Source organism: Theropithecus gelada, chromosome 3 (assembly GCF_003255815.1).
Source record: "Theropithecus gelada isolate Dixy chromosome 3, Tgel_1.0, whole genome shotgun sequence".
NCBI lineage: Eukaryota > Metazoa > Chordata > Mammalia > Primates > Cercopithecidae > Theropithecus > Theropithecus gelada.
In genome coordinates, this window is record NC_037670.1 from 10,886,022 (window position 1) to 10,912,398 (window position 26,377).

General features: G+C 55.6%; 1 protein-coding gene across 2 annotated transcripts in view; it reads right to left on the minus strand.

Annotated features, from left to right (window-relative positions):
* Positions 1-3,625: 3,625 nt before the first annotated feature.
* Positions 3,626-26,377, minus strand: part of SH2B2 (SH2B adaptor protein 2) — a 38,875-nt gene continuing 16,123 nt past the window's right edge. The window contains exons 2-9 of one of the 2 annotated variants that reach the window (XM_025379916.1): positions 25,577-26,346; positions 18,887-18,988; positions 16,797-16,888; positions 10,958-11,049; positions 10,703-10,873; positions 7,877-8,085; positions 4,877-5,048; positions 3,626-4,041 (exon numbers count right to left, since the gene is read on the minus strand). In XM_025379916.1, the coding sequence (XP_025235701.1) occupies positions 3,707-4,041; positions 4,877-5,048; positions 7,877-8,085; positions 10,703-10,873; positions 10,958-11,049; positions 16,797-16,888; positions 18,887-18,988; positions 25,577-26,346 (1,943 nt within the window). In that variant the 3' untranslated portion in view covers positions 3,626-3,706. The remainder of the gene's footprint in view (positions 4,042-4,876; positions 5,049-7,876; positions 8,086-10,702; positions 10,874-10,957; positions 11,050-16,796; positions 16,889-18,886; positions 18,989-25,576; positions 26,347-26,377) is intronic. The other variant, XM_025379918.1, reaches the window with a different exon arrangement.

Below are 26,377 nucleotides of genomic sequence, written 5' to 3' on the forward strand. Positions count from 1 at the left end.
AAAATTAGCAGGGTGTGGTGACACCTACCTGTAGTCCCAACTACTTGGGAGGCTGAGGTGGGAGGATCATTTGAGCCCAGGAGATTGAGGCTGCAGTGAGCTGTGATTATCCCACTGCATTCCAGCCTGGGCAACAGATCAAGATGCTCTTTAAAATAAATAATAAATGAATACAGGATTTGGGGACAATGATTGAGATTCATTACTCAACATTCACATTAGGGCATTACTTTGCTTTTTTTTTTTTTCCTTTTTGAGACAGTCTCACTCTGTTGCCCAGGCTGGAGCTCAGTGGTGTAATCTTGGCTCATTGCAACCTCCACCTCCCGAGTTCAAGCGATTCTCCTGCCTCAGTCTCCCGAGTAACTGGAATTACAGGTGCCCGCCACCATGCTGGGTTAATTTTCATATTTTTAGTAGAGATGGGGTTTCACCATATTGGCCAGGCTGGTCTCGAACTCCTGACCTCAAGTGATCTGCCTGCCTCGGCCTCTCAAAGTGTTGGGATTACAGGCATGAGTCACTGTGCCTGGCTGCTTTGCTGTCTCTTAATACTAGGGATGTAAGAGCCCCTCAACATCGCAGGAAGTTTCTTTCTTTCTTTTTTTTTTTGAGATGGAGTCTTGCTCTGTCGCCCGGGCTGGAGTGCAGTGGCGCCATCTCGGCTCACTGCAAGCTCCGCCTCCCGGGTTCTCGCCATTCTCCTGCCTCAGCCTCCTGAGTAGCTGGGACTACAGATGCCCACCACCAAGCCCGGCTAATCCACCCGCCTTGGCCTCCTAAAGTGTTGGGATTACAGGCATGAGCCACTGCACCCGGCTATGATCTTTCTTCCGTCACTGTCCTCCTCCTCTGCTGCCCCACCCTGGCCTGTTGCCCTCACCCAGACCCACCACAGCCTCCCTGGGCCCCGCCTCATTTTGCCACCTCCAATCTATCCTTGCCCCAACCCTCTGGCTACAGGGTGATCTCAGCTCCCATTTTAATTGGCATTGGCTCCCAGCACCTTCCAAACTCCCTGGTCTGGCATTCGAGGCTCTCTCTACCTTGCAGGCTTCATATCCCACCTCGCTGCTCCCATAACTGCAGTCCCCCAAGCCCCCAACACCCAGCGTCACAGTCAGCCAGGGCACTCGTGGTCCCAAAACTTGGCTCAGCTATCCCATGGTCCTGGCCTGGCACAGAGCAGGCATCTGAAATGCTTGTTGAGGAACAAGTGAAACCCCCTTGAAAATGTCGCTGCCGTCTGTGCAACTGCTGTGATTTCGCCAGAGCCCCCACTGAGTGTGGGCTGTCTGGAAGCACCCTCTTGAGGGACAGACCTGAGGATCTCACCCTGGTGGCCAGACTGAAGAGAGAGCTCCCTTTTCACTGACCTCCTGGGTCTTCCTGCTGCATCCCTTGGGAGAGCCCGGGGGGGTCACCGTATCATCTTCTCCTGCTGTCCCCCCTGAATTCACTTTAACCTGGGAACTCCCCAGGAACAGTGCCTGCCCCCCTTAGGATGGGTACAGACCCTCTCCCACAGTCTTATGCTCTACGTGTGTGCATATGTGCATGAGCCCCCCATTGAGCGAGGGTGACAGCCATCAGTGCTTTTGCCTGCTTCTGTGCTGATTCTGTTTTGAACATTCAGCATGGAGAGTGGCCTCTGCTATGGCTGACTACATCAGGAGGAAAGGACAGGAGGGCCTGAAGGCTGGCACACTCTGTGTCCAAGTCTTTTCTTTTGAAATGGAGTCTCACTCTGTTACCCAGGCTGGCGTGCAGTGGCGCAATCTTGGCTCATTGCAACCTCCACCACCTGGGTTCAAGCGATCCTCCCACCTCAGCCTCCCAAGTAGCTGGTATTACAGGCGTGCACCACCACGCCTGGCCAGTTTTTTTTTTTTTTTTTGTATTTTTGGTAGAGGAGAGGTTTCACCATGTTGGCCAGGCTGGTCTCAAACTCCTGACCTCAGGTGATTTGCCCGCCTTGGCCCCCCAAAGTGCTGGGATCACAGGTGTGAACCACTGCCCCCACCCAGTGGGTCCAAGTCTTAAGTCTGCCCCTGTTCCTCTGCCCAACCCAAGCCTCAGTCCAGAGCCCGCTCTGTTCTTGTTGGAGTGGAATGGGGGCTTGCACTTGGCCTGGCATAGACCCCAAACCACCAGGGCACGGGGGCAGAAGGGCTCCAGCCACAACTGAATGGAGGTGCTGGAAGCAGAGGTAGCAGGGTGCTCTCCTGATCGCTGAATTTGCATTCTTCCCTCACCATGGTGGCAGCAGGGGGCCCTGCTCTGTCACTTCCTGGTGATTTTGTGCATGGGGACCAGGTGACTGATAGCCCTGGGAGCCGCCCAAGGGTGTTCATGCCCCTTTTATGGGGAGGAGGCTGTGAGTGTTAGTCACAGTCCTGAGAGATTTAGATGTCTGGGATCTGAAATTCGCATCACTGGCCAGGCGCAGTGGCTCATGCCTATAATCCCAGCCCTTTGGGAGGCTGAGGTGGGTGGATCATCTCCCATCCAGGATTGCTCAGGAGTTTGAGACCCGCCTGGCCAACATGGTGAAACCCTGTCTCTACCAAAAATAATTAGCTGGACGTGGTGGGCCACGCCTGTAGTCCCAGATACTTGGGAGGCTGAGGTGGGAGGATAGTTTGAGCCCAGGAAGTTGAGGCTGCAAGTGAGCCAAGATCGTGCCACTGCACCTGTCTCAAAAAAGAAAAAGAAAGAAAAGGAAAGAAAGAAGAGAGAGAGAGAAAGAGAAGAGAGAGGAAGGAAGGAAGGGAGGGAGGGAGGGAAGAAGGAAGGAAGGAGAAAGAAAGAAAGATGGATGCATTACTGGCCCAAGTCCTGCAAGGCCAGTCCTGGGCAAGGGGACCGTGGGTCTGTGACCCCACGTCTGGGGCGTTGGGGGGAAGGCAGAGGTTTGGCTTAGTAGGAACAAGATCTTTCTTGAACATGGGGTGCTGGGACTGCCAGCAGGCAGTGTCTCCTGAGCTTGGGGTCATGGGAGCCACAGCTGGAATTCCACCTGTGGGTAGGTGTGGGCTGGGAATGGGACGGGGTGGGGCAGGGTGTGAATAGGGTGGAGTGCGGTGGGTGGGAGGGCTCTTTAAGCTTCTTCTAAGTTTAAGTCTATGACCCAGCTGGGAAATCCAGCCTCTTCCATTGCCCAACCCCCTAAGGGCTAATACGGAGACATCCTGCCCTGCCACCCTGTCCACACCGCCAGACTTCATAGATCTGCCCCAAAACGCCTTTACCCTCCTAGACGGAGCCTAGACTCCTCCTCCTGGCATCCAAGGTCTCCGAATGACTTGGGCGTGCTCCCCATCCCTGTGTCCTGAATGCCCCCTCCTCTCTATCCAGCACCACTCGTTGTTGCCACCCCCATCTCTCTGCCTCACAGCTCCACTAAAGCCCCCTCCAGATCCTAAGCCCTAACCCTTGCTGTTGGGCCCTCTTTCAGGTGCTGCCCGATGGCCCATGGGAAGTCCCTCAGCTGTCCCACCAGAGACACAGCTGTAAGGGGGCCTGGCAGGAGTCAGGCCACACTGGGCTGGACGGGGGTCTCTGAGAGTGGCTGCCCCGCAGTCCCCGCCTTCCCCGTGGCAGAAAGGACGACAGGAGAGCAGGGTGCAGTCCCTAAAACAGGCTTTTAATAACATCGTGTCTTCACTGAAGAGCTTGGCGTGTCCCACCCGGGCGGCGCCGCGGGCTAGTAGAAGGAGTACTGGTTCTCCACGGCGCGCGCGCGGCCGGGCGCGGCCTCCTGGGGCTCCTCGGCAGCGGCGGCTGCGGCCACGGTCTCCAGCAGGCGCTCGGCGCTGTTGCTGCGGCTCCGCACGCTGAGCGGGCCCTCGACGGGGCGCGTGGGGGCTGGCCCGGACGCGGCCGAGGACGACGAGGCGGACGACGAGGAGGCGCCGGCGGCGTCGGAGGGCGAGGCGGGTGGGCAGGCAGCCGCGGCGAGGCTGGAGAAGTAGTGCTGGCCGGGCGGGTCGCTCCAGCAGGCCGGGGGCGCTGGCGCGGCAGGGGGCGCGGGGCCCGGCTCTGCAACGAGGCGGCGGCAGGGCGTGAGTGGGGACCTCGGGTGGCCACACATCCTGGAGGGAGGCCGAGATCCCTCAGGGAGCCAGGGCCCACGCTCAGGTTTCCGAGTTGCAGCCCATGTCCTCGGACACATATGCACGCACACCCGCACACATGCATAAACAGGAACACACACACATACACGTACCTAACCACGCGTGTGCACGCCCATACAGCCACACGCACAGGAGTGCACACACACGCACACATGATACACACGCTTGCACAGAGACACACACACAAGCACACACGTGCACGTATATGCGCACACACATACACATGCACACAATGCACATGCTCATCCATATTTGCACACACACGCACACGTAAACGTACACACACGGGCACATGCGTGCACATGCACACATACACTCATGCACACACACAACCACACGCGTGCACATGCACCCATGCCCTTAGTGCTGGGTTCCAGCAGCTTTGCTCTGAGCCTCCCCTGTGCAGGGGTTGGGAATCCACACCCCCAGCTCCTTTCGTCCCATTTGCCCCAATCCACACCCCCATCCCCACCCCCATACACCCACCTGCACTGCTCTTGGGCGCCCCGTTTCCCTTGCAAGGAATCATTAGGGACCTGGCTGCCTCAGGGCTGCCCCTTCTGCCTCCACTCCTGCTGACCTGACTGCTTGCAATTGCTGTGGCTAGGCTAGGGTGGGAGGGACACAGCTGAGGCTGTGGGACAGGAGACCTGGGGCTCATCCTCCCCCAGGGGCCACCTTCTTGAGTAATCAAGGGGGTCTTCTTGAGTAATCACATGGGCCAGTTGGCAGCATCTTACCTGGCGGGGGGCCCTGGGCCCGCACATAGCTGCGAAGGGTGATATCGGCGGAACCCCCTGACTCCAGTGGGATGGGGTGCGTGTGGAAGTGGCGGAGCATGTCAAGCACAGACTGGAACCACAGGTGCTGTACGTGACACTGGCCGTGGCCGTTCAGGGACAGGCGCAGGTGCTGTGGGTACAGGTGGGTGTGGTCAGGGGTGGGTCCGGGGCTGGGCACCTGGGTAAGCGCCTTTGGGGGATGATGGAAGGACCAAGGCTCACAGGGGCTGTATGGGGCTGTGTCAGAGCCAGGGGGCCCCTCACACATGAGCCCCATGTAGGGGTGGGGAATGGAGGCAATGGACCCAGGCTGGGATGGAAGGCATCAGGCATTGTCCCCATGCTGGGACACCCTTACTATGGGCCCATGTCCTACACACCTCTAATCTCTAATCCTCTCCTAACGCCAGAAGACAGGGATTACTGCCCCCATGTTAGAGATGGGAAAACTAAGGCCCAGGGAGGGGGAGTGACTGGCCCACGGTCACAGAGCACAAAGCAGGGAAGAAAACTCTTATTTGGGTGGTTCCCCCAGCTCAGGAGGCTAGAGGTTGGGCCTCTGTCCCTGCACAGCCAAAACCCAGAGGCGTGAAAAGTTCCCCAGGGCTGGCTAGGGAGGAGTGACGGCACCCTGCAGGAACAGCTGGAACAGGGCTGGCTACTCTCTGGGTTTCTAGAGCCTGCATGAGGCAGGTACCTCAGGGTAAGAAACCATAGGCCTGTGGTGTCTAGTGGTGAGCCGCAGGTCTCTGACTTAAGCCCTATTTTGCTCAACATGTATCCCACTGCAGAAAAAAGTGGCTATCTCTGGGGTGTGTGTGTGGCAACAGGGGAGCTAAGAGGAGTTGTTTGAGGGTACACACATAGCCCCAAGCCCAGGAAGGGGAGGTGGTCTGGCCACCTACATAAAAGACAGACAATCCGCCGGGTGCAGTGGCTCACGCCTGTTATCCCAGCACTTTGGGAGGCTGAGGGGAGTGGATCACTGGAGGTCAGGAGTTCAAGACCAGCCTGGCCAACATGGTGAGATCCCCCCATCCCTTTAAAAAACAAACAAACAAACAAAATACAGACAATCCCTGGAAGAGGGTGGTGGTCCCACAAGTGAGCTCTGCCACTTAGCAGAGTAAGTTGCTAGGACAATGCAGGGACTCAGCCCGAGAGAAACAGCACAGAGGGGTCCCACCACAGCCTCATAGCCGGGCAGAGCCTGCGCAGGGCACAGCCAGGACCCAGGGGTGAGGAGAGGCAAGCTGGACACATCCCAATCTTCTGCCAGACCTTCCAGACATTTATTCCGTGAAGGTGGAAAGAGTTGCCCCTGGGAAGGTAGTGATCTTCCCACCCAGGAGGTATGTAAGCGGAAGGCCGGGGTTCCTGCTTTGTCCCACCATTCAATTATCAAGCCTGGAGCAGTCATCTCCACTCTGGGAGAAGAGCAGCCGGGTAGAGAGGTGAGAGGCAGGTTCAAGGCTGGGTCCTGTTCCAGGAAGGAGAGGAGCTTCCTGCCCACCCTGTGTTCCCCCATCCTAGCCTCTGGCTTGGGCATGATTCAGATCCAGGCCCTCTGGAAGGCTGCCTGGAGCAGCACTGGCTGAGAAGTAAACGCATGTCACCAGGGATGGCCTTAAGCACCTGGTTGTCGCAGGAACTGGAAGAGTGGCTGCTTGCCAAGGAAATGTCCCTGGTGGAGGTGCTACCTCCTGCACAGTGGGGCCAACCCGGCGGAGGAGAGAAGCCACTAGGGGTTAGGGCAGCCGGGGTCCCTGCAGAGAGACGCTGTCCCCCAGCTGCAGGCCTAGAGCAGGAGTCCTAAGGTTCTCCTTCCTCTAATAGGAGCTGCCAGGAAATCCGTCCTGGCAGGAGCCTGGGCTGAGTGTCTCCTTATCGGAAACCTGGGATGCGGGGGCGGACACTGAGGTTCCTGCCCCCTCTGGCCACATTGCACCCTCCCATAATAATTCAGCTTTGCTGTCAAATTTTCCTTTGAATTTCAGGTCAACAGGCCAGGCGCAGTGGCTCACGCCTGTAATCCCAGCACTTTGGGAGGCCGAGGCGGGTGGATCACCTGAGGTCAGGAGTTCGAGACCAGCCTGGCCAACATGGTGAAACCCCGTCTCTACTAAAAATATAAAAATTAGCCAGGTGTGGTGGTACGTGTCTGTAATCCCAGCTACTTGGGAGGCTGAGGCACAAGAATCGCTTGAACCCGGGAGGCGGAGGTTGCAATGAGCTGAGATTGCACTGTTGCAATCCAGCCTGGAGGATAGAGTGAGAGTGTCTCAAACAAAAAAAACAAAAACAAAAATAAAGCATTTTAGGTCAATATAGCACAGAATCCTCTTCCTTGAAAGCACACCACCTGGGTGTACCATCATGCCTCTGATTCAGCTGGGCGCTGTTGGGATCGCCTTCCCGCCTGTCTTCCCCTCCACAATTCTCCCTCCCCTGCAGGTCTCTGATCAGGCTGTCCCCTCCGATGCTGAACCCCACCCCCGAGACCCTGCATAGCTCTCCCACCCAGCCCAGGTCCTCCTCCCCTGGTGGGTCTCTAGGGCTTGCCCGTGTGTGCCTCTCGGGTTGGTGACCTGACCTGCGCAGGGAGGAGGGGCTGTCTGGGGGCGGTGGGGCAGAAGGTGGGGCTCTGAGAGCCTTGGCTGGCTCCAGCCCCGCACTGCGGGATCTCTGGGTGGAGACCCTTAGAAGATCCAGTGCTAGGAGATCCCCTTCTGGAGAACGGAAAGGCTGAAATAGGGCTGACTGCAGTCCCCAGTGATGTGTAGGAGGGACGCAGGTGGTTCACGGAGCATGGCTGGGGTGAGTGGGGCCCATGGGAAGTCATGCCACACGGGTCCGCCTGCAGCTGCTTCCGAGGCACAGCCTCAGGACTGGGGCCACCATGACCCCTCTTCTCCAGGGCTGCCCACTGCACCCCCACGGCCCCCCACACACACTTGCCTTGGCCTTGCCCTGGAAGTTGAAAGTCAGCACGTACTCCCCAGGCCGAGTCTCACTTTGGCGGATCACGAAGAGGCCGTGGTTCCGGGGCCCTCCCGCCAGAACCAGTTGAGCAGCCTTGACCCGGGACAGTGTCCCGTGGAACCAGGGGTAGTCGGACAGCTCCAGCTCCGGCTCAGCCTCGGGATCTGTCTCTGCACCCTCTTCCCCTGAGGTGGGGATGACAGTGTGAGGAACATGGTGGGAAGGAGAGAGGGCGATAAAGAAATAAATGTGAGAAAAGAGGCGACATCTTTTTTTTTTTTTTTACAAACAAAATGCTGTTGGAATAAATTTTAAAATTTTTGTTGGTTTTTAGTTTTTATTTTTAATTTTTTGAGACAAAGTTTTGCCCTTGTCGCCTAGGCTGGAGTGCAATGGCACAATCCCAGTGGCTCACTGTAACCTCTGCCTCCGGAGTTCAAGCAATTCTCCTGCCTCAGCCTCCCAGGTAGCTGGGATTACAGGTGCGTGCCACCACGCCCAACTAATTTTTGTATTTTTAGTAGAGATGGGGTTTCACCATGTTGGTCAGGCTGATCTCGAACTCCTGACCTCAGATGATCCACCCACCTCGGCCTCCCAAAGTGCTGCGATTATAGGCGTAAGCCACTGTGCCCGGCCTTATTTTTTATTTTTTAGAGATGGGGTCTTGCTATGTTCCCCAGGCTGGTCTCAAACTCCTAGGCTCAAGTAATCCTCCTGCCTTGGCCTCCCAAAGTGCTGGGATTACAGGTGTGAGCCACTGCACCTGGCCTGAATATTTTTTTGTTTGAGACAGAGTCTTGCTCTGTTGCCCAGGCTGGAATGCAGTGATGTGATCTGAACTCACTGCAACCTCGTCTTGCAGGTTCAAGTGATTCTCCTGTCTCAGCCTCCTGAGTATCTGGGATTACAGTCATGCACCACTATGGCCAGGCTAATTTTTGTATTTTTAGTAGAGACAGCGTTTCACCATGTTGCCCAGGCCAGTCTTGAACTGCTGAGCTCAGGCAATCTGCCCGTCTTGGACTCCCAAAGTGCTGGGATTACAGGCATGAGTCACTGAGCCCAGCTGAATAATTTTATTTATTTATTTATTTAACTTATTTTTTGAGATAGGGTCTTGCTCCATCACCCAGGCTGAAGTCCAGTGGCACAACCATAGCTCACTGCAGCCTTGGCCTCCTGGGCTCAAGCAATCCTCCCACCTCAGCCTCCTGTGTAGCTAGGACTACAAGCTTGTGTCACAATGCCTGGCTAATTTTTATTTTTCGTAGAGACAGAGTCTTGCTTTGTTGCCCAGACTAGTCTGGAAGTCCTGGGCTCAAACGATCCTCCTGTCTTGGCTTCTTGAAGTGCTGAGATTACAGGTGTGAGCCACTGTGCCCAGCCGGAATAATTTTAGAGTTGGGCAGGGAGCTGACCCAACCCAATGGTGACGTCTATGAGGTAAACTGAGGCACAGAGCTGTGAAGGACTATCCTGGAGTTGCTCTGTAAGTCATCAACAAACTTAGGAACAAATCCAGTCGCCTGTTCCCAACCCCTGATTCCAACCCTCTGGACCCTTTTCTGTGAGCCCCTTCCTTCCCTCCCTCCCTCCGTCCTTTCTTCTTTTCTTTTCTCTTTTTCTTTTCTTTTTTTTTTTTTCTTTTTTTTTTATAGGGTCTCTCTCTGTTGCCCAGGCTGGAGTGCAATGGTGTGATCACAGCTCACTGTAGCCTCGACCTCCTGGGCTCAAGTGATCCTCACACCTCGGCCTCCCAAGTAGCTGGGACTACAGGCACACCAACCTACAGGCAGGTTGGTGTGTACCAACCTGCCCAGATAATTTAAAAAAAATGTTTGTGGCCGGGCATGGTGGCTCACGCTTGTAATTCCAGTACTTTGGGAGGCCAAGGCAGGAGGATCACTTGAGGTCAGGAGTTCAAGACCAGCCTGGCCAACATGGCAAAATCGCCATCTCTACTAAAAATACAAAAATGAGCCAGGCGTGGTGGCGGGTGCCTGTATTCTCAGCTACTCGGGAGGCTGAGACAGGAGAATCGCTTGAACTCGGGGGTGGAGGTTGCAGTGAGTTATGATCCGCTACTGCATTCCAGCGTGGGCAATAAAGTGAGACTCTGTCTCAAAAATTTTGTGCAGATAGGGTCTTGCTATGTTGTCTATGCTAGTCTCAAACTCTGGGCTTCAAGTGATCCCCAGCATCCCAAAGCCCTGGCTGGGATTACAGGTGTGAGACACTGCACCCAGGCCCTGTGAGTATTTTCTTTTCTTTCTTTTTCTTTTTCTTTTTTTTTTGAGATAGAGTCTCACTCTGTTGCCAGGCTGGAGTGCAGTGGCGTGATCTTGGCTCACTGCAACCTCCGCCTCCCAGATTCAAGTGATTCTCCTGCCTCAGCCTCCTGAGTAGCTGGGACTACATGTGTGCACTACCACTCCCGGCTACTTTTCGTATTTTTCGTAGCGATGGGGTTTTGCCATGTTAGCCAGGCTGGTCTCGAACTCCTGACCTCAGGTGATCCGCCCGCCTTGGCCTCCCAAAGTGTTGGGATTTCAGGTGTGAGCCACTGTGCCCGGCCCCTGTGAACATTTTCTATTGAAACTGGGTCCAGTGGGAGGGGCCAGGTTCCTAGACCAGTCTACAAAAGCCAGAAGTACTTCGGAGATGTGTGAAGGACCCAGGGGGATGAGATGTCACAGCTTCTGGGGCTTAGCAAGGTTTAGGGAGCCCATGGGTGGCCATGGCTGGGGGTGGGGGTCCACGAGAGGTGGTGTGGGAAGAGCAGGCTGTCCCCACTGGCACCTGTGTTATTGCTGTCACTGCCGCTGCCGCCCGGGGATTCCAGGGTCTGCAGAAAGGTCTCTAGTGGGACGTGGATCAGGGACTCTCTGACGGCATCTCGACCTCGGCTGTGGGGGGCTGTCACCACTGCACCTGTGGCTGTCGTCTCTGGGGGCCGGGGTAGGTCAACTGCTGGGGAAATGGCAGGTGAGACACACGTATCTTTATCTGTCCACCCTGCATGTGCCCCTCCTCCAACCCTGTCCCCCTACCTACCATCAGTCAGGAGCTCACAGCTGCAGGAGGCCACGCGGCTGGCCAGACAGCCTCCTCGGGTACAGGAGAGGTCGGTGTCTTCCTCACTGTCACTGTGGAGACAAGAAATGGAAGCCATGTCCTGCTGTAGGACTTGGACCCAAACCACAAGCTGCTTACATGGCCAGGCAGTGGCTGGCAGTCCCACGGCCCAGCATGTAGCCCTCCTGGCTCTGGTCACCTCTCTCTGCCTCCATGTCCCGTCCCTCTGTCCCACCCTCCGCTGGCTCTGTAGCCACCATGTGATTGACCAGGCCACTGTTGGGGCTCAGAAAACAATACCCCAAAATAAAGTCCTCAGCAGCAGCCTCAGAAACAAAAATGTTCTTCTCTGACCTTCTCCTGCCTACCTGTCTCTCAATCCTCTTCTCCCGCCTACCTGTCTCTCAATCCTCTTCTCCCCAGAGGCACCAGAGAAACGGAAGTCCCTCTTTCCCAAGGTGGGTCACAGAAACCAGAACCCCTTTTTCCAAAACGTAGTCATAAAACCTAAAAATAATCTTTTTTTTTGAGATGAGTCTCACTCTGTTGCCAGGGCTGGAATACAGTGGTATGATCTTGGCTCACTGCAGCCTCTGCCTCCTGGGTTCAATCGATTCTCCTGCCTCAGCCTCCTGAGTAGCTGGGATTACAGGCGCCCGCCACCATGCCTGGCTAATTTTTTTTGTATTTTTAGTAGAGATGAGATTTCACTATGTTGGCCAGGCTGGTCTTGAACTCCTGACCTCGTGATTCGCCTGCCTCGTCCTCCTAAAATGCTGGAAATACAGGTGTGAGCTACTGCGCCTGGCCAACTTAAAAATATTCTATGTAAAAACTTGTCATAGAGAAATTATCCAGCCAGGCATGGTGGCTCATGTTTGTAATCCTAGCACTCTGGGAGGCTAAAGTGGGAGGATCACTTGAGGCCAGGAGTTTGAAATCAGCTTGGGCAACATAGTGAGATCCCCATCTTTTTTTTTTTTTTTTTTCCTGAAATGGAGTCTTGTTCTATTGCCCAGGCTAGAGTGCAGTGGCACGATCTCAGCTCACCGCAACCTCCGCCTCCCTGGTTCAAGCAATTCTCCTGCCTCAGCCTCCTCAGTAGCTGGGATCACAAGCATGCACCACCATGCCTGGCTAATTTTTTTTTTTTTTGTATTTTTTGTAGAGACAGGGTTTCACCATGTTGGCCATGCTGGTCTTGGATTGGTGATCTACCCACCTTGGCCTCCCAGAGCGTGGGGATTACAGGTGTGAGCCACCGCACCCGGCTGCGAGAACCTGTCTTTTTTTTTTTTTTTGAGACAGAGTTTTGCTCTTGTTGCCCAGGCTGGAGCGCAATGGCGCAATCCTGGCTCACTGCAACCTCTGCCTCCCGAGAGTTCAAGTGATTCTCCTGCCTCAGTCTCCTCCGAGTAGCTGGGATTACAGGCATGCACCACCACGCCCAGCTAATTTTGTATTTTTAGTAGAGACGGGGTTTCTCCATGTTGGCCAGCCTGATCTTGAACTCCCAACCTCAGGTGATCCGGGTTTCTCCATGTTGGCCAGCCTGATCTCGAACTCCCAACCTCAGGTGATCCATCCGCCTCAGCCTCCTAAAGTGTTGGGATTATAGGCATGAGCCACCACACTTGGCCCTGAGAACCCCGTCTTAATAAAAAAAACATTAGCTGGGCGTGGCGGTGAGGCAGGAGGATCAATGGAGTCTAGGAATTGGAGGCTGCAGTGAGCTGTGATCATGCCACTGCCCTCCACCTTGGGCAACAGAACAGAAAAAAAAGTAAAAGCAAAAGGAAAGAAAGAAAGAAAGGAAAGAAGGAAAGGAAAGCAAGCAAGAAAAAAAGAATGAAAGAAATCACCCAATCTACCTGGTTTGACTGTAGGTCATAAAACCCCCATTCAAGATAGGGTTCTGTCCCACACCCAGAAGGAATGCTGTTCAGAGAGGCCAAGAAAAATCTAGACAGATAGGCCTGGCTGGGTCCCCCACTCAGTCTGTTCCCTTCAGATCCTGCCCTTTGTGTCCAATCCTCTTTCTACACCGCTGTCTATACTTTGCTGAACCTAAGCATAAAAATGGACCATTTTCCTGTATCTTTTTTTTTGAGAGAGAGAGTCTCACTCTATTGCCCAGGCTGGAGTGCAGAGGCACGATCTCAGCTCACTGCAACCTCTGTCTCCCAGGTTCAAGCGATTCTTCTGCTACAGCCTCCCGAGTAGGTGGGATTGCAGGCACCCATCACCACACCCAGCTACTTTTTGTATTTTTAGTAGAGACAGGGTTTCACCATATTGGCCAAGGTGGTCTCAAACTCCTGACTTCGTGATCTGCCTGCCTCGGCCTCCCAAAGTAATGGGATTACAGGTGTGAGTCACCATACCTGGCTTTTTTTTTTTTTGTCACCCAGTAGAGTACAGTGGTGTGATCTCAGCTCGCTGCAACCTCTGCCTCCCAGGTTCAAGTGATTCTCCTGTCTTAGCCTCCCAAGTAGCTGGGATCACAGCGGGCCTGCCACCGCCTCTGGCTAATTTTTGTATTTTTAGTAGAGACGGGGTTTCCTCATGTCAGCCAGGCTGGTCTTGAACTCCTGACCTCAGGTGATCTGCCTGCCTCAGCCTCCCAAACTGCTGAGATTACAGGTGTGAGCCACCATGCCCGGCCCTCCGCTGTATCTTTGAGTCTTCATTCTGATGGCTCTTATGTATACATGTTAAATAAATTTACACGCTTTTTCTCCTATTAATCTGCCTTGTACAGCTAAGCACTATGGCTCATGCCTGTAATCCCAGTGCTTTGGGAGGTTGAGGCAGGTGGGTCTCTTGAATCCAGGAATTTAAGACCAGCCTAGGCAACGTAGCAAGACCCCATCTCTCTTTTTTTTTTTTTTTTTTTTTTTGAGACAGAGTCTCTCTCTGTCACCCAGGCTGGAGTGCAGTGGCATGATCTCAGCTCACTGCACGCTCCGCCTCCCGGGTTCACGCCATTCTCCTGCCTCAGCCTCCCCAGTAGCTGGGACTACAGGCGCCTGCCACCACGTCCGGCTAATTTTTTGTATTTTTAGTAGAGACGGGGTTTCACCGTGTTAGCCAGGATGGTCTCGATCTGCTGACCTCGTGATCCGCCCGCCTTGGCCTCCCAAAGTGCTGGGATTACCCATCTCTTAAAAAAAAAAAAAAATTAGGCTGGGTGCAGTGGCTCACACCTGTAATCCCGGCACTTTGGGATGATGAGGTTGGCAGATCACCTGAGGTCAAGAGTTTGAGACCAGCCTGACCACCATGGGGAAACCCTGTCTCGACTAAAAACACAAAAATTAGCTGGGCATGGTGGCAGGCACCTATAATCTCAGCCACTCAGGAGGCTGAGGCAGGAGAATTGCTTGAACTTGGGAAGTGGAGGTTGCAGTGAGCTGAGATTGTGCCATTGCACTCCAGCCTGGATGATAGAGCAAGACTCTGTCTCAAAAAAAAAAAAAAAAAAAAAAAAAAAAAATTAGCCAGTCCTCATGGCATGTGCCTATAGTCCCAGTTACTTGGGAGGCTGAGGCAGGCGGATCGCTTGAGCCCAGGAGGTCGAGGCTGCAGTGAGCTTGATTGCACCACTGTACACCAGCCTGGGCGACAGAGCAAGGCCCTACCTCTAAAAAATAAAATAACAAAATAAAAATAAATAAATAAATTTGTATGTCTTTTCTCTTGTTTATCTGCCTTTTGCAAATTGATTTTCCACTGAAACTTCAGAAAGCCAAGGGGAAGGCTCTCTCGTGGCCCGGATACCACCAAGTGGGTCCAGTCCCCGCTGAGGGCTCATGATCCCTGCCCACTATCCCCAAGGGGCTGGGCTCCTCCTGGGATCCCGTGGAGACCCTCACAGGGTGGGAAGGTTTCTCTCCCTGTCTGTGACACGAAGTGTCTGGGACCCCGCCAGCTCGAAAATTCCACCAAGTGAGGTTCACCTTCACAGGGGCTAGGGAAAGAGTCTGCAGAGCAGATGGCCCGGAGGGCGGCGGAGGAGGGATTCCAACCACTTTGTGGATCAGGGCCTGGGAGGCGCCCAGGACCTTAATTGTGTTTCTTTAAATGAAGCTGTTAATTAGAAAGCAGCGGCCCTTCCCCCGGGGGCTTGGCTCACCCCATTAGCCAGCAGAGCTGCTGCCAATTGCTCAGCGTGTCAGGCTGCCTGTCCCTCCTACTCCTGGCCTGGCATCTCTCCTGGACGGTGGAGCCAACCTTCTTGCTGCTCTTCCTGTTCACAGCTGACCGTAAGTGCCCTCTGCTTATTACCCGCCATGGCTCCCATTGTCCCTGACCTACCCGTTTCCTGAGCTCTCATCAAAACCTCCTCCTCACTGGCTACCCCAAAGGCCTTGATGTTCCCTGCAAGTCCCAGGTGCCTGTACACTTCCACACCTTTTAAAATTATTATTATTTTGAGACAGAGTCTGGCTCTCTCGCTCACGCTGCAGTGCAATGGCACAATCTCAGCTCACTGCAACCTCTGCCTCCCGGGTTCAAGCGATTCTCCTGCCTCAGCCTCTCGAGTAGCTGGGATTACAGATGCCCACCACCATGCCTGGCTAATTTTTGTATTTTTAGTAGAGATGGGGTTTCACCATGTTGGCCAAACTGGTCTCGAACTCCTGATCTCAGGTGATCTGTCAGCCTTGGGCCCCCAAAGTGCTGGGATTACAGGTGTGAGCCACTGCGCCTGGCCCTGGCCAAATTTTTATTATTATTTTTTAAGAGTTAGGGTCTTGCTGTGTTGCCCAGGCTGGAGTGCAGTGGTACAGTCCTAGATCACTGTAGCCTCCAAATCTTGGGCTCAAGCGATCCTCCAGCCTCAGCCTCCAGAGTAGATGGGATAACAGATGCATGCCACCGTGCCCAGTTCCATTTCCACTCTTTTTGCTGGGCTGTTCTCTCTGCCTTCTCGCATCCTCCTCTGCCTAGCGTTGGTCCACTCTTTATTTAAGCCTCGGGTTAGGTGAGCACGCCTACCAGCAACCCTTCCCTAAGCCCAGAGCTGGGTTAGGAGCCTCTCTCTCCAGTTCTTTTTGTTTTTCTTATTTTAAGAGACAGGGTTGGCTGGGCACAGTGGCTCATGCCTGTAATCCCGGCACTTTGGGAGGCTAAGGTGGGTGGATCACTTGAGGTCTGCAGTTCGAGACCAGCCTGGCCAACATGATGAAACCCCGTCTCTACTAAAAATATAAAAATCAGCTGGGCGTGGTGGTGGGCACCTGTAATCACAGCTACTCGGGAGGCTGAGGCAGGAGAATCGCTTGAACCTGGGAGGTGGAGGTTGCAGTGAGCCAAGATCACACCATTGCACTCCAGCCTGGGTGACAGAGCAAAACCCTGTCTCAAAAAAAAAAAAAAAAGGGTCTGGCTATGTTGGCCAGGCTGGTTTTGAACTCCTGGGCTCAAGCGGTCCTCCCAGCTCAACCTCCCAAAGTGTTGGGGTCACAGGTGTGAGCCACTGCACCAGGCCCCCAGCCCTTTGGGGACTCACTCCCATCTCTGCCCAACTCCCAGTGCTCTGAGGCTCTCTTGAGGTGAAGACAAGACTTGGTCCAACTTCCTTCCAGGTCCCCAGGTCCTGGCACCATAGAGCAGGACTCATACAGCCTGCTGGAGATTGGAGGTAGCGGGTATTTTAAAGGAGGGTGATCCTGGCTGGCACTAACCTGAATCACATTGAATTGCTCGTTTCTCAAGCTGAGCTCCCGCCCTGCTAGAAAGCTGCTCCTGGTGAAGGCTGGACCAAGGACACACCCAGTCTGTCCACCCATCCTTGGGCCACTTGGACACTCACCCGGGGTCCACGCAGCCCTGGATGTCGGCTACCCACGAGTGCTTCTGCAGAGAGTCGATGGTCTCCAGGATGTACTCAGCTCCATTCTCCACCTGGGGAGGAAGGTGGCCGGGAGTCCAGAACACGGTCAGCAGACAGGCTCTGGACTACAGGACACAGGGCCAGAATGGCTCAAATGGCTCATCCCCCACTCCCACAGCAGGGCTCAAGTGCATAAGCAGCAGGAAAGACAGTGGGGTTCACCGTCGGGCACCACCCGGAACTCAGGCCAGGGACCCGGTGGTACAGCCTGCAGCTCACGCTCTGCGCTCCCTCCCTCCTGGGCCTCCCCACTGGGGATATGTCCCGCCTCACTGATCTCAGCTCCTCTGCCTTGGAGACGCAGCCTCTGAGGAGGCCATGCTGGTCGGGGGAGGGATGGGTGGCCCAGCATCCCCAACCCATGTCCTGGCACCGCAGGCATGAGGTTCAAGTTGAGTGGAGAGGCACACTGAGTAGGGTGCCTTGCACATCTTAGTGCCTGGAGTTCTACCAGCATGGCCATGTGCTTGAGATATGCAGCCTCTGAAGGGGAAGAGGGCAGGGGACATCCCTGCTGGGGCCAGGCCCAGAGCATAACCCGGCACTCTGCTCAACTCCTCCCAACGGCCCTGTGAGGGAGAGGAGCCATTTCTCCCATTTTATAGATGAGAAGACCAAGATTCAGAGAGGCCAAGGAACTTGCTCAAAGTCACACAGCAGCCAGTGGCAGGGCCAGGGCCTGAACCCAGGTCTCTGGGACACCCAGGTCCCGTGCTGTCGGCTTCCAGTGGTGTGCCTCTGTCAAAATGCAGTCGTTGGGCTGGACGTGGTGGCTCACACCTGTAATCTAGCACTGTGAGAGGCGGAGGCAGGCAGATCTCCTGAGCTCAGGAGTTCGAGACCAGCCTGGGCAACATGGTAAAACCCCGTCTCTTCCAAAAATACAGAAATTAGCCAAGCATGGTGGCATGTGCCTTTGGTCCCAGCTACTCAGGAGACTGAGATGGAAGGATCGCCTGAGCCTGGGAGGAGGAGGTCGTAGTGAGCCAAGATTGCGCCATTGCACTCCAACCTGGGGGACAGAGTGAGATCCATCTCCAAATAAACAAACAAACAAACAACCAAACAATGTAGTTGTTGGACTCCCAGGATGACAGAGCTGGGTGGGTTCTCGAAGACTGCCTTTAATCCCTCTTTGAACAGATGGGGAAATTGAGGCAGGCGAGCCCCTCTGCCTCAGGGCTGTCATGCACGATCGGCAGTTTAGAGGGTACCAGGTGGGCAGGGACTGTGTCCCCAGCCCGTAGCCTGGCATGACTCAGGGTCCGGGGTTGGTAAACATTCGTTAAACGAAAAAGCGAGTCGTGACTAAACAAATGGGAACGGGTACAAACACAAACACAACCAGAAGCCGGGAGAAGAGGGTGGGGGCTTCATGCAGGGTGAGTGAGTGGGACCAGGCATCCCAGGGGGACACTGCTTCATCAACACCCTCTGATCCTTTGCGCAGTCCCAGGGACCACAGCTCTCGCAGCCTGGAGCCGTGTCCTCAGAAACCCCTGCAGGCCACCCTGGCGTGCGGTGTGGGGCCTGGGAAAAGGATGGGCTGCCTCTAGACCCACCGGGGTGCCTCCCCGCCCACCCTCGATGCCTTTGTGCCCTCTGTGGGAGACCGCCCGGTTCCCACACTCCAGTGCCCTGGGACGGGAACATTTGCATAACTGCTGCCGGCTGGCCACCAGTGGGGTGGGTGTGTGCTGGCTCCAGTAGGGGAAGGGAGGGCAGGAAGTGAAACTGATGAGCTTCGCCCAGGCCCAGGGGTAAATGGGAGCAAGGGGCCCAGATGTTGGGCAACGCCTGGGGCACTTGGCTGTGGAGCCGAGACTCAAGTCTTAGCTATGTACTAGGCATCTGTCATAGGGTCTGGGGAACCCCCCATACCAGGGCTCCCTCCCACTACCATCCTGCCTTAGGCTCCTTCCCCTTGCTCCCCTATGGAACTGTAGCACCCAAAGGGGAGGTGGCCTGGGGCAGCTGGAGGATCTCTGGGATTAGGGGTGAGACCTCACCTTGAGCACGAACGTGTTGTCCTTCTCTGGCATTTCCAGGGGCATGGTGGTGCGGACCTCAATGATGGCTGACAGTGGGATGCTGACCTTGGGCCTGGAGGCCTGGGGGCCAGAAGAAGGACAGTCAGTGGCCCCAGCATTTCCTGACGCCTTCTCCATTCCCTCCCCACTGCCAGGCATTAGAGTGGCCCTCAAATAGACTGCCACAGCCACCCTGGTACAGAGGTGTCCCAATCCCCATTTCACAGATGGGGAAATTGAGGAAGGCATTTCTTTGAAACAGGAAATAAATTTTTCCTGGCTAGGTGTGGTGGCTCATGCCTGTAATCCTAGCACTTTGGGAGGCCGAGGCAGGAGGATGGTCTGAGTCCAGCAGTTCAAGGACAGCCTGGACAACATAGTGAGACCATATCTTTACTCAAGACCCAAAAATGGGCCGGGCGTGGTGGCTCATGCCTATATTCCCAGCACTTTGGGAGACCAAGGCACGCAGATCATCTGAAGTCAGGAGTTTGAGACCAGCCTGATAAACATGGAGAAACCGCATCTCTACTAAAAAAAATACAAAATTTGGCCGGACGTGGTGGCTCGCGCCTGTAATCCCACCACTTTGGGAGGCTGAGGCAGGCAGATCACGAGGTCAGGAGATCGAGGCCATCCTGGCTAACACGGTGAAACCCTGTCTCTACTAAAAATACAAAAAATTAGCCGGGCAAGGTGGCAGGCAACTGTAGTCCTGGCTACTTGGGAGGCTGAGGCAGGAGAATGGGTAACCCGGGAGGTGGAGCTTGCAGTGAGCTGAGATTGGGCCACTGCACTCCAGCCTGGGCGACAGAGCAAGACTCCGTCTCAAAAAAACAAAAAACAAAAAACAAACAAACAAAAAACCCAAAATTAGCCGGGTGTGGTGGTGCATGCCTATAGTCCCAGCTACCTGGGAGGCTGAGGCAGGAGAATCGCTTGAACCTGGGAGGTGGAGGTTGCGGTGAGCTGAGATCGTGCCACTGCACTCCAGCCTGGGCGACAAGAACGAAGCTCTGTCTTACAGAAAAAAAATAAACAAGGCCGGGCGCGGTGGCTCAAGCCTGTAATCCCAGCACTTTGGGAGGCCGAGGCGGGTGGATCACAAGGTCAGGAGATCGAGACTATCCTGGCTAACATGGTGAAACCCCGTCTCTACTAAAAATACAAAAAAAAAAAACTAGCCGGGCGCGGTAGCGGGCGCCTGTAGTCCCAGCTACTTGGGAGGCTGAGGCGGGAGAATGGCGTGAACCCGGGGGGCGGAGCTTGCAGTGAGCCGAGATCGCGCCACTGCACTCCAGCCTGGGAGACACAGTGAGACTCCGTCTCAAAAAAAAAAAAAAAAAAAAAAAAAGAAAAAAATAAACAAATAAAAAGAGAGACCAAAAAACTTAGTTGAGTATGGTGGCATGTGCACCTGTAGTTCCAGCTACTTGGGAGGCTGAGGTGGAAGGATCGCTTGATCGGGGGAGGTCGAGGCTGCAATGAGCTATGACGGTACCACTATACTCCCGCCTGGGTGACAAGAGTGAGATCCTGCCTCAAAAAAAAAAAAAAAAAAAAAAAAAAAGGAACTCCTCCCATAGTCACCTAGCAAGTCCGGGACAGAACCAGAATTGACATCTGAGCCTCCTACCTCCCAGCCTCGAGGACAGAACCCCACCTGGGCTGCCTGATACACCCACGAGATCTGTGGTTTTCTTATTTTTGACCTTGACCCATTGTGAGAAATACATTCAACACTGGGGCCCAGTACACACACACGCAGGTAAAAATATCTCTGAAGCAAACATCTCACCAGAAAACAGTTACCCTTCCTGTGTGTGATAGAGTGTGATATTTTCTCTTCTATTCTAGTTCACTTTTTAAAAAATGCTGGTCTTGGCTGGGTGTAGTGGCTCACACCTGTAATTTCAGCACTTTGGGAGGCCAAGGAGGATGACTTGAGGTCAGGAATTCGAGGCCAGCCTGGGCAACATGGTGAAACCCCATCTCTACTAGAAATACAAAAATTAGCCAGGCGTGGTGGTGTGCGCCTGTAATCCCAGCTACTTGGGAGGCTGAGGCAAGAGAATCACTTGAACCCGGGAGGTGGAGGTTGCAGTGAGCCGAGATTACATCACTGAACTCCAGCCTGGGCGACAGAGTGACACCCTGTCTCAAAAAATAAAATAAAATAAAGTAAAAAAAATAAAAAATAAAAAATGATGGTCTTAAAATCTGGTCACTTAAAAAAAAAAAAGAAAGAAGAAAAAATGCTGGTCTCCTGCTACAGACCTGACCTTCCAGAGCAGGGCCTGGAGCCCCCGGCTCAGAACGGGGCTCACTGCTTCCTGGAGTGAGTAAAAGGGACCAGTGTTCCCAACAACGCTGCGGGCAGGGTTGATCCAAGGTGAGCTGGCAGGGCTCTGTGGGACCGCCACTCTGTGCCTGGCTCCACTCGCTCTGCCTCAAAGCTCCCTGCTGTGAGCCTGAGGCCCCCCCTGGGGCTGGCCTGAGTCTGGGATTCCCAGCAGGGCTTGGTTTCCGAGACAGGAACTTTCTTAGGAGGAAAAGGAAGGGCCACACATTTGATGGGCAGGCAGATGGGAATTCCAGGAAGAACTGGCCCCTGTCCAGCAGGGGCAGAGCTCGGCTTGGAGCAGGAACAGAGGCTGGCTGACCCTGGTGTGCGGCCGTCATGCCGGCCAGCAGGGCTGGGGACAGAGCAGACAGAGGCTTGCAGTGGAGGCCTGGACTGGAAGCTTCAGCAGGGATCCTGCTGGCCAGAGACGCTGTGGTTCCCCAGCTTGGAATCTGAGGTCCATTTGTCCTGGTCCAGCTTCCTCCCACCTGCTCCAGCCACAACTCACTGTGCCCACATGCCTGAATGGTCAACTTGTTTTATAACTCCAGGCCTTTACTCAGAGAGCTTGATCCTCCAGAAGTGCCCGTTCTAGGGTCCTGGCCACGTGGTGAACACGTAGGTAGCCCAAGCTTTTCCTCCAGGGCTTACCCCACTGAAATTTCTTTTTTTTTTTTTTTTTTTTTTGAGACAGAGTCTCACTCTGTCACCCAGTCTGAAGTGCAGTGGTACCATCTCAGCTCACTACAACCTCCACCTCCCTGGTTCAAGGGATTCTCCTGCCTCAGCCTCCCGAGTAGCTGGGACTACAGGTGCCTACCACCATGCCTGGCTAATTTTTGTATTTTCAGTAGACATGGGGTTTCACCGTGTTGGCCAGGCTGGTCTCGAACTCCTGACCTCAAGTGATCCACCCGCCTCAGCCTCCCAAAGTGCTGGGATTATAGGCGTGAGTCACCGCGCCCGACTGACCCCACTAAGATTTGCAAGCATCCTGAAAATACCAGGTTTCCCAGTGGCTTCCCTAATGGCAGGGGGCTGGCCTCATTGCTCCTTGGGTCCCCAGGGCTTGGCCTGGCATAGGGCAATGAGGGGACCTGGGGTTCAGGAGGCTCTTCCTGCAGGGGTGAGGAGGCAGGAAGCCAGAGACCTGACTCACCGGGGCTGGCACCTCAAAGGTTGTGTGAGAGGGAAATCTAAGGTGCCAGGCAGGCAATGGCCCCTGAGCCTGCAGGCCCCGAGCTCCTGATGGCTCCAAGGGTGCATCCAGGCCTCTCGGAGGCAAGAGAACTGGACCGTGGGTGGGTGCAGAGGCAGTGGGGGTATCATTCGGGGCATCCCGGGGGCTCACTCACCCTGGGAGCCTGTCTCCTGGGACCAGACACATTTGGGAAACTCAACCAAGCTCTTTACATGGTAGGAGCTGCCCTCCCACGGGAACGACTCCTGAATACCCACAAATGCCCCCACGTTGGCATGACACAAAGGAGGGAAAGGGCCCAGTGACCCCACAGGAACGCTGCCTTCTGCCAAAAGCAAAATTAGTGGGCTCTGCCGGGGCTAAGGAGGTGGTGGTGGGGGGGCACCAGCTGCTGCTTCCCCTCCCCTGACGGCAGCAGACACTGCTATTTACAGAAGGGCAGCTGTGACTGTCACTCAGGCCCAAGGCGCTGGAGCCCTGGGCCTCTGTCCCTGCCCTCTGGGTGACCCTGGGTAAGCCCCACCTCACCCGTCACTGGGCCTCGGTCTCCCTTTCTGACAAGGAGTGGAGTCGGGCTTAGGGTCTAGGATTTCTCCCAGGAAATTAAAGGCAGGGGCCTGGGCAGGAAAAAAGCCCTAGGGAAGTGGAGGGGTGTTAGGACCTGGGGAAAAAGCTCTTCAGAGAGTAGCTGCATCCCCAGGAAGTCACTTCTCCAGGGCCCATGTCGCTCATGGGCACTGAGCTTTGGGGAGCCCATCCCTTGCACCTCCAGGCACCCAGATTCCCCCAGCAGACTGAGAGATGGAGAGAGAGCCAAGAAGCTGTGGGTGACTCAGAGAGCACCCAGGGACAGAGTGGGCCCTGATGCAGGAGGTGGGTGGGGGCCCCCGGTGGTCCCCGGGGTTGCTGTCCGCTGCTGCACCAGCAAAGCCTCCCCCAGCCCCAACTTCCCAGTGCCCAAGGACCTCCACTTCCACGTTCCTTTCATTCTTGGGACCACCAGGGTGGCGCGTATCATTAGACCAGTTTTTGTTTTTTTTTTTTTTGAGACAGAGTTTCGCTCTTGTTGCCCAGGCTCGAGTGCAATGGCATGATCTCAGCTCACTGCAACCTCCGCCTCCCGGGTTCAAGTGACTCTCCTGCCTCAGCCTCCCAAGTAGCTGGGATTACAGGCATGTAATCCTATATTTTTTAGTAGAGATGGGGTTTCTCCATGTTGGTCAGGCTGGTCACGAACTCCCGACCTCAGGTGATCTGCCTGCCTTGGCCTCCCAAAGTGCTGGGATTACAGGTGTGAGCCACTGTGCTCGGCTCCCAGTTGTGTTGTTTTGTTTTGTTTTTTTGAGATAGGGTCTCACTCTGTTGCCTAGCTTGGAGGGCAGTGGTGTGGTCTTGGCTCACTGCAACCTCTGCCTCTTGGGTTCACCAGCTCCACCTTGGCCGCCAGCGTCCGCGACAGCCTCAGGCGCCGCGTCCACCTGTCGCGTGGCTCAGCCGAGGGCTCGGCGGCGCGCGGGGAAGCTCCTGCGTTGGGCTCGGGCGAGGAGCGCCGGTGCCACATGTCGCGCACGCCGTCCACCACGCACAGGTGATGCTCCTGCCTCAGCCTCCCAAGTAGCTTGGACTACAGGTGCACGCCACCATGCCCCACCATGTTAGCCAAGCTCTGGCACCTGCCATCTGGGTGACGTTGGGCAGGCCACACTCCCTCTCTGAACATCTGTCTGCGCTCTCTTCTGTAATCTGGGGACCATGTGCTCACCTTGCCGGGGTGGGGTACCTAGATGATGACAGCATGTCTGTACAGATGCCCACCAGGCTGGGGTCTGGACACACTGTGGGCTCTCAGAGGCTGGGCACTATTGTTACAACTATTCCCACTCTCCAAAGCAGGGGGGCCACCTTGGAGAAGATGTGACACTACTGCCAGGGACCTGATGGCCAGCCCTTAAGAGGGGAAGGGTCAGGGCACGCCAGTGAGCAACAATGTTGGTGACAGCTAGAAAGAAGCCTGGCATCTCCCTGGCCAGAAAAGGACCCCCTGGGCAGGCGCTGGGCTGGAGCCTGGCAGCTGAGCTGGGGAAGAGCAGAGCCCCATGGAGTCAGACACAGACCTCCCAGGGAACCCTCTGTGAATGTGCTCGGTCACTCCTGCTCTCATCCCTGCAGGCCTCGGCTCTGGGAGGTGCCAGGCACCCTCGGGCTGCAGGAGAGGAGGGCAGGTAGCCGGTCTCTTGAACAACATCAAGAACGGTGCCCTGGGCCAGGCACAGTGGCTCATGCTTATAATCCCAGCACTTTGGGAGGCCAAGGTGGGGGAGGATCTCTTGAGCTCAGAACTTCCAGACCAGTTGAGCAACATAGATCCTGTCTTTAAGAAAAATAAAAAAAACATTAGCTGGGAGTGGTGGTGTGTGTGGTCCCAGCTACGCTGGATGCTAACAGAGGACTGCTTGAGCCTGGGAGGTGGAGGCTGCAGTGAGCCATGACTGCACCACTGCATTCCAGCCTGGGTGACAGCCCCGTCTCGAAACAAAAAAGAAAGAAAGGCCGGACATGGTGGCTCAGGCCTGTAATCCCAACACCTTGGGAGGCTGAGGCAAGCAGATCACTTGAGGTCAGGAGTTCGAGACCAGACTGGCCAACATGGCAAAACCCTGTCTCTACTAAAAATACAAAAATTAGCCGGGCATCGTGGCGGGTGCCTGTAAATCCCAGCTACTCTGGAGGCTGAGGCAGGAGAATCCCTTGAGTCCGGGAGGCAGAGTTTGCAGTGAGCCGAGATCGTACCACTGCACTCCAGCCTGGGCGACAGAGGGACGGATGGACACACACACACAAACACACACACAGAAAAAGAAGAAAGAAAAGAAAAAACCAGTGCCCCAGAACCCTTTGGTGTAGCCAGAGGGCCCTTCCTGGCAAAGGAAGAACCAGGGTTGAAGGGGTGACTTGTCCAAGAGGCATGACAGGCCCACCTTCCAGGGTCCTGGCACCAAATACTCCACCCTGTCAACCAGATTAGACCACGTGGTCCCCAAAGGCAGTGTCCCTGGCACCCTCAGCTGCTGCCCAGGCGCCCCCTCTGGTCCCCCCAGGAGGTGGAAGTTATGGGGTAACTCACCTTGGGCGGCACGAAGAACTCCAGGCGGAAGCGTTCCTCGGCCACAGCCCTGCGCAGGAGCAGGCGGCACTTCTGCCACTGCGCCGAGCCCCCGGAGCCCGCGGCCGCGTCGTCGGCCACCATGAAGCGCAGGGCCCCCTCGCGCTGAATGTCCACCAGCTCCACCTTGGCCGCCAGCGTCCGCGACAGCCTCAGGCGCCGCGTCCACTTGTCGCGGGGCTCAGCCGAGGGCTCGGCGGCGCGCGGGGAAGCTCCTGCGTCGGGCTCGGGCGAGGAGCGCCGGTGCCACATGTCGCGCACGCCGTCCACCACGCACAGGCTCATGTTGCGCAGCGAGAAGCCCTTGCGGACGCGGGCCTTCGTGGCAGCATGCGTGGACACGTCCTCCGAGCTCCGCGAGTGGCCGTAGGGCGCTGCCTTGAGTGCAGAGGTGTCCGCGGGCTCCGGCTCCATGGCCTCCGCGCGCACGGCCGCGCCCTGAGTCGTCGGTCCGGCCACCAGCACGCGGCGCACCTCCTCCCCGAAGACGTCCAGAAAGTTGGCGGCGAAATGGCGGGAGAAGGAGGCGCCAGCGTCGGGAGTGTCGTAGGCTGGGTTGTCCCGCAGGAAGCGGCAGAACTTGTGCGCAAAGTCCACGGCGGCCGCCTGCGCGTGCAGCTCGCAGAATTGCCGCCAGTCCGGGACCGGGACCGGGACCGGGACCGGGGCGGCTGTGGCGGGGCCGGGGGCGGCACCATTCATGGCTTCCGTCCCATTGCAGCCACCTGCGGCTGCGGGCGAGAAGAGCGCGCAGTTACTTTC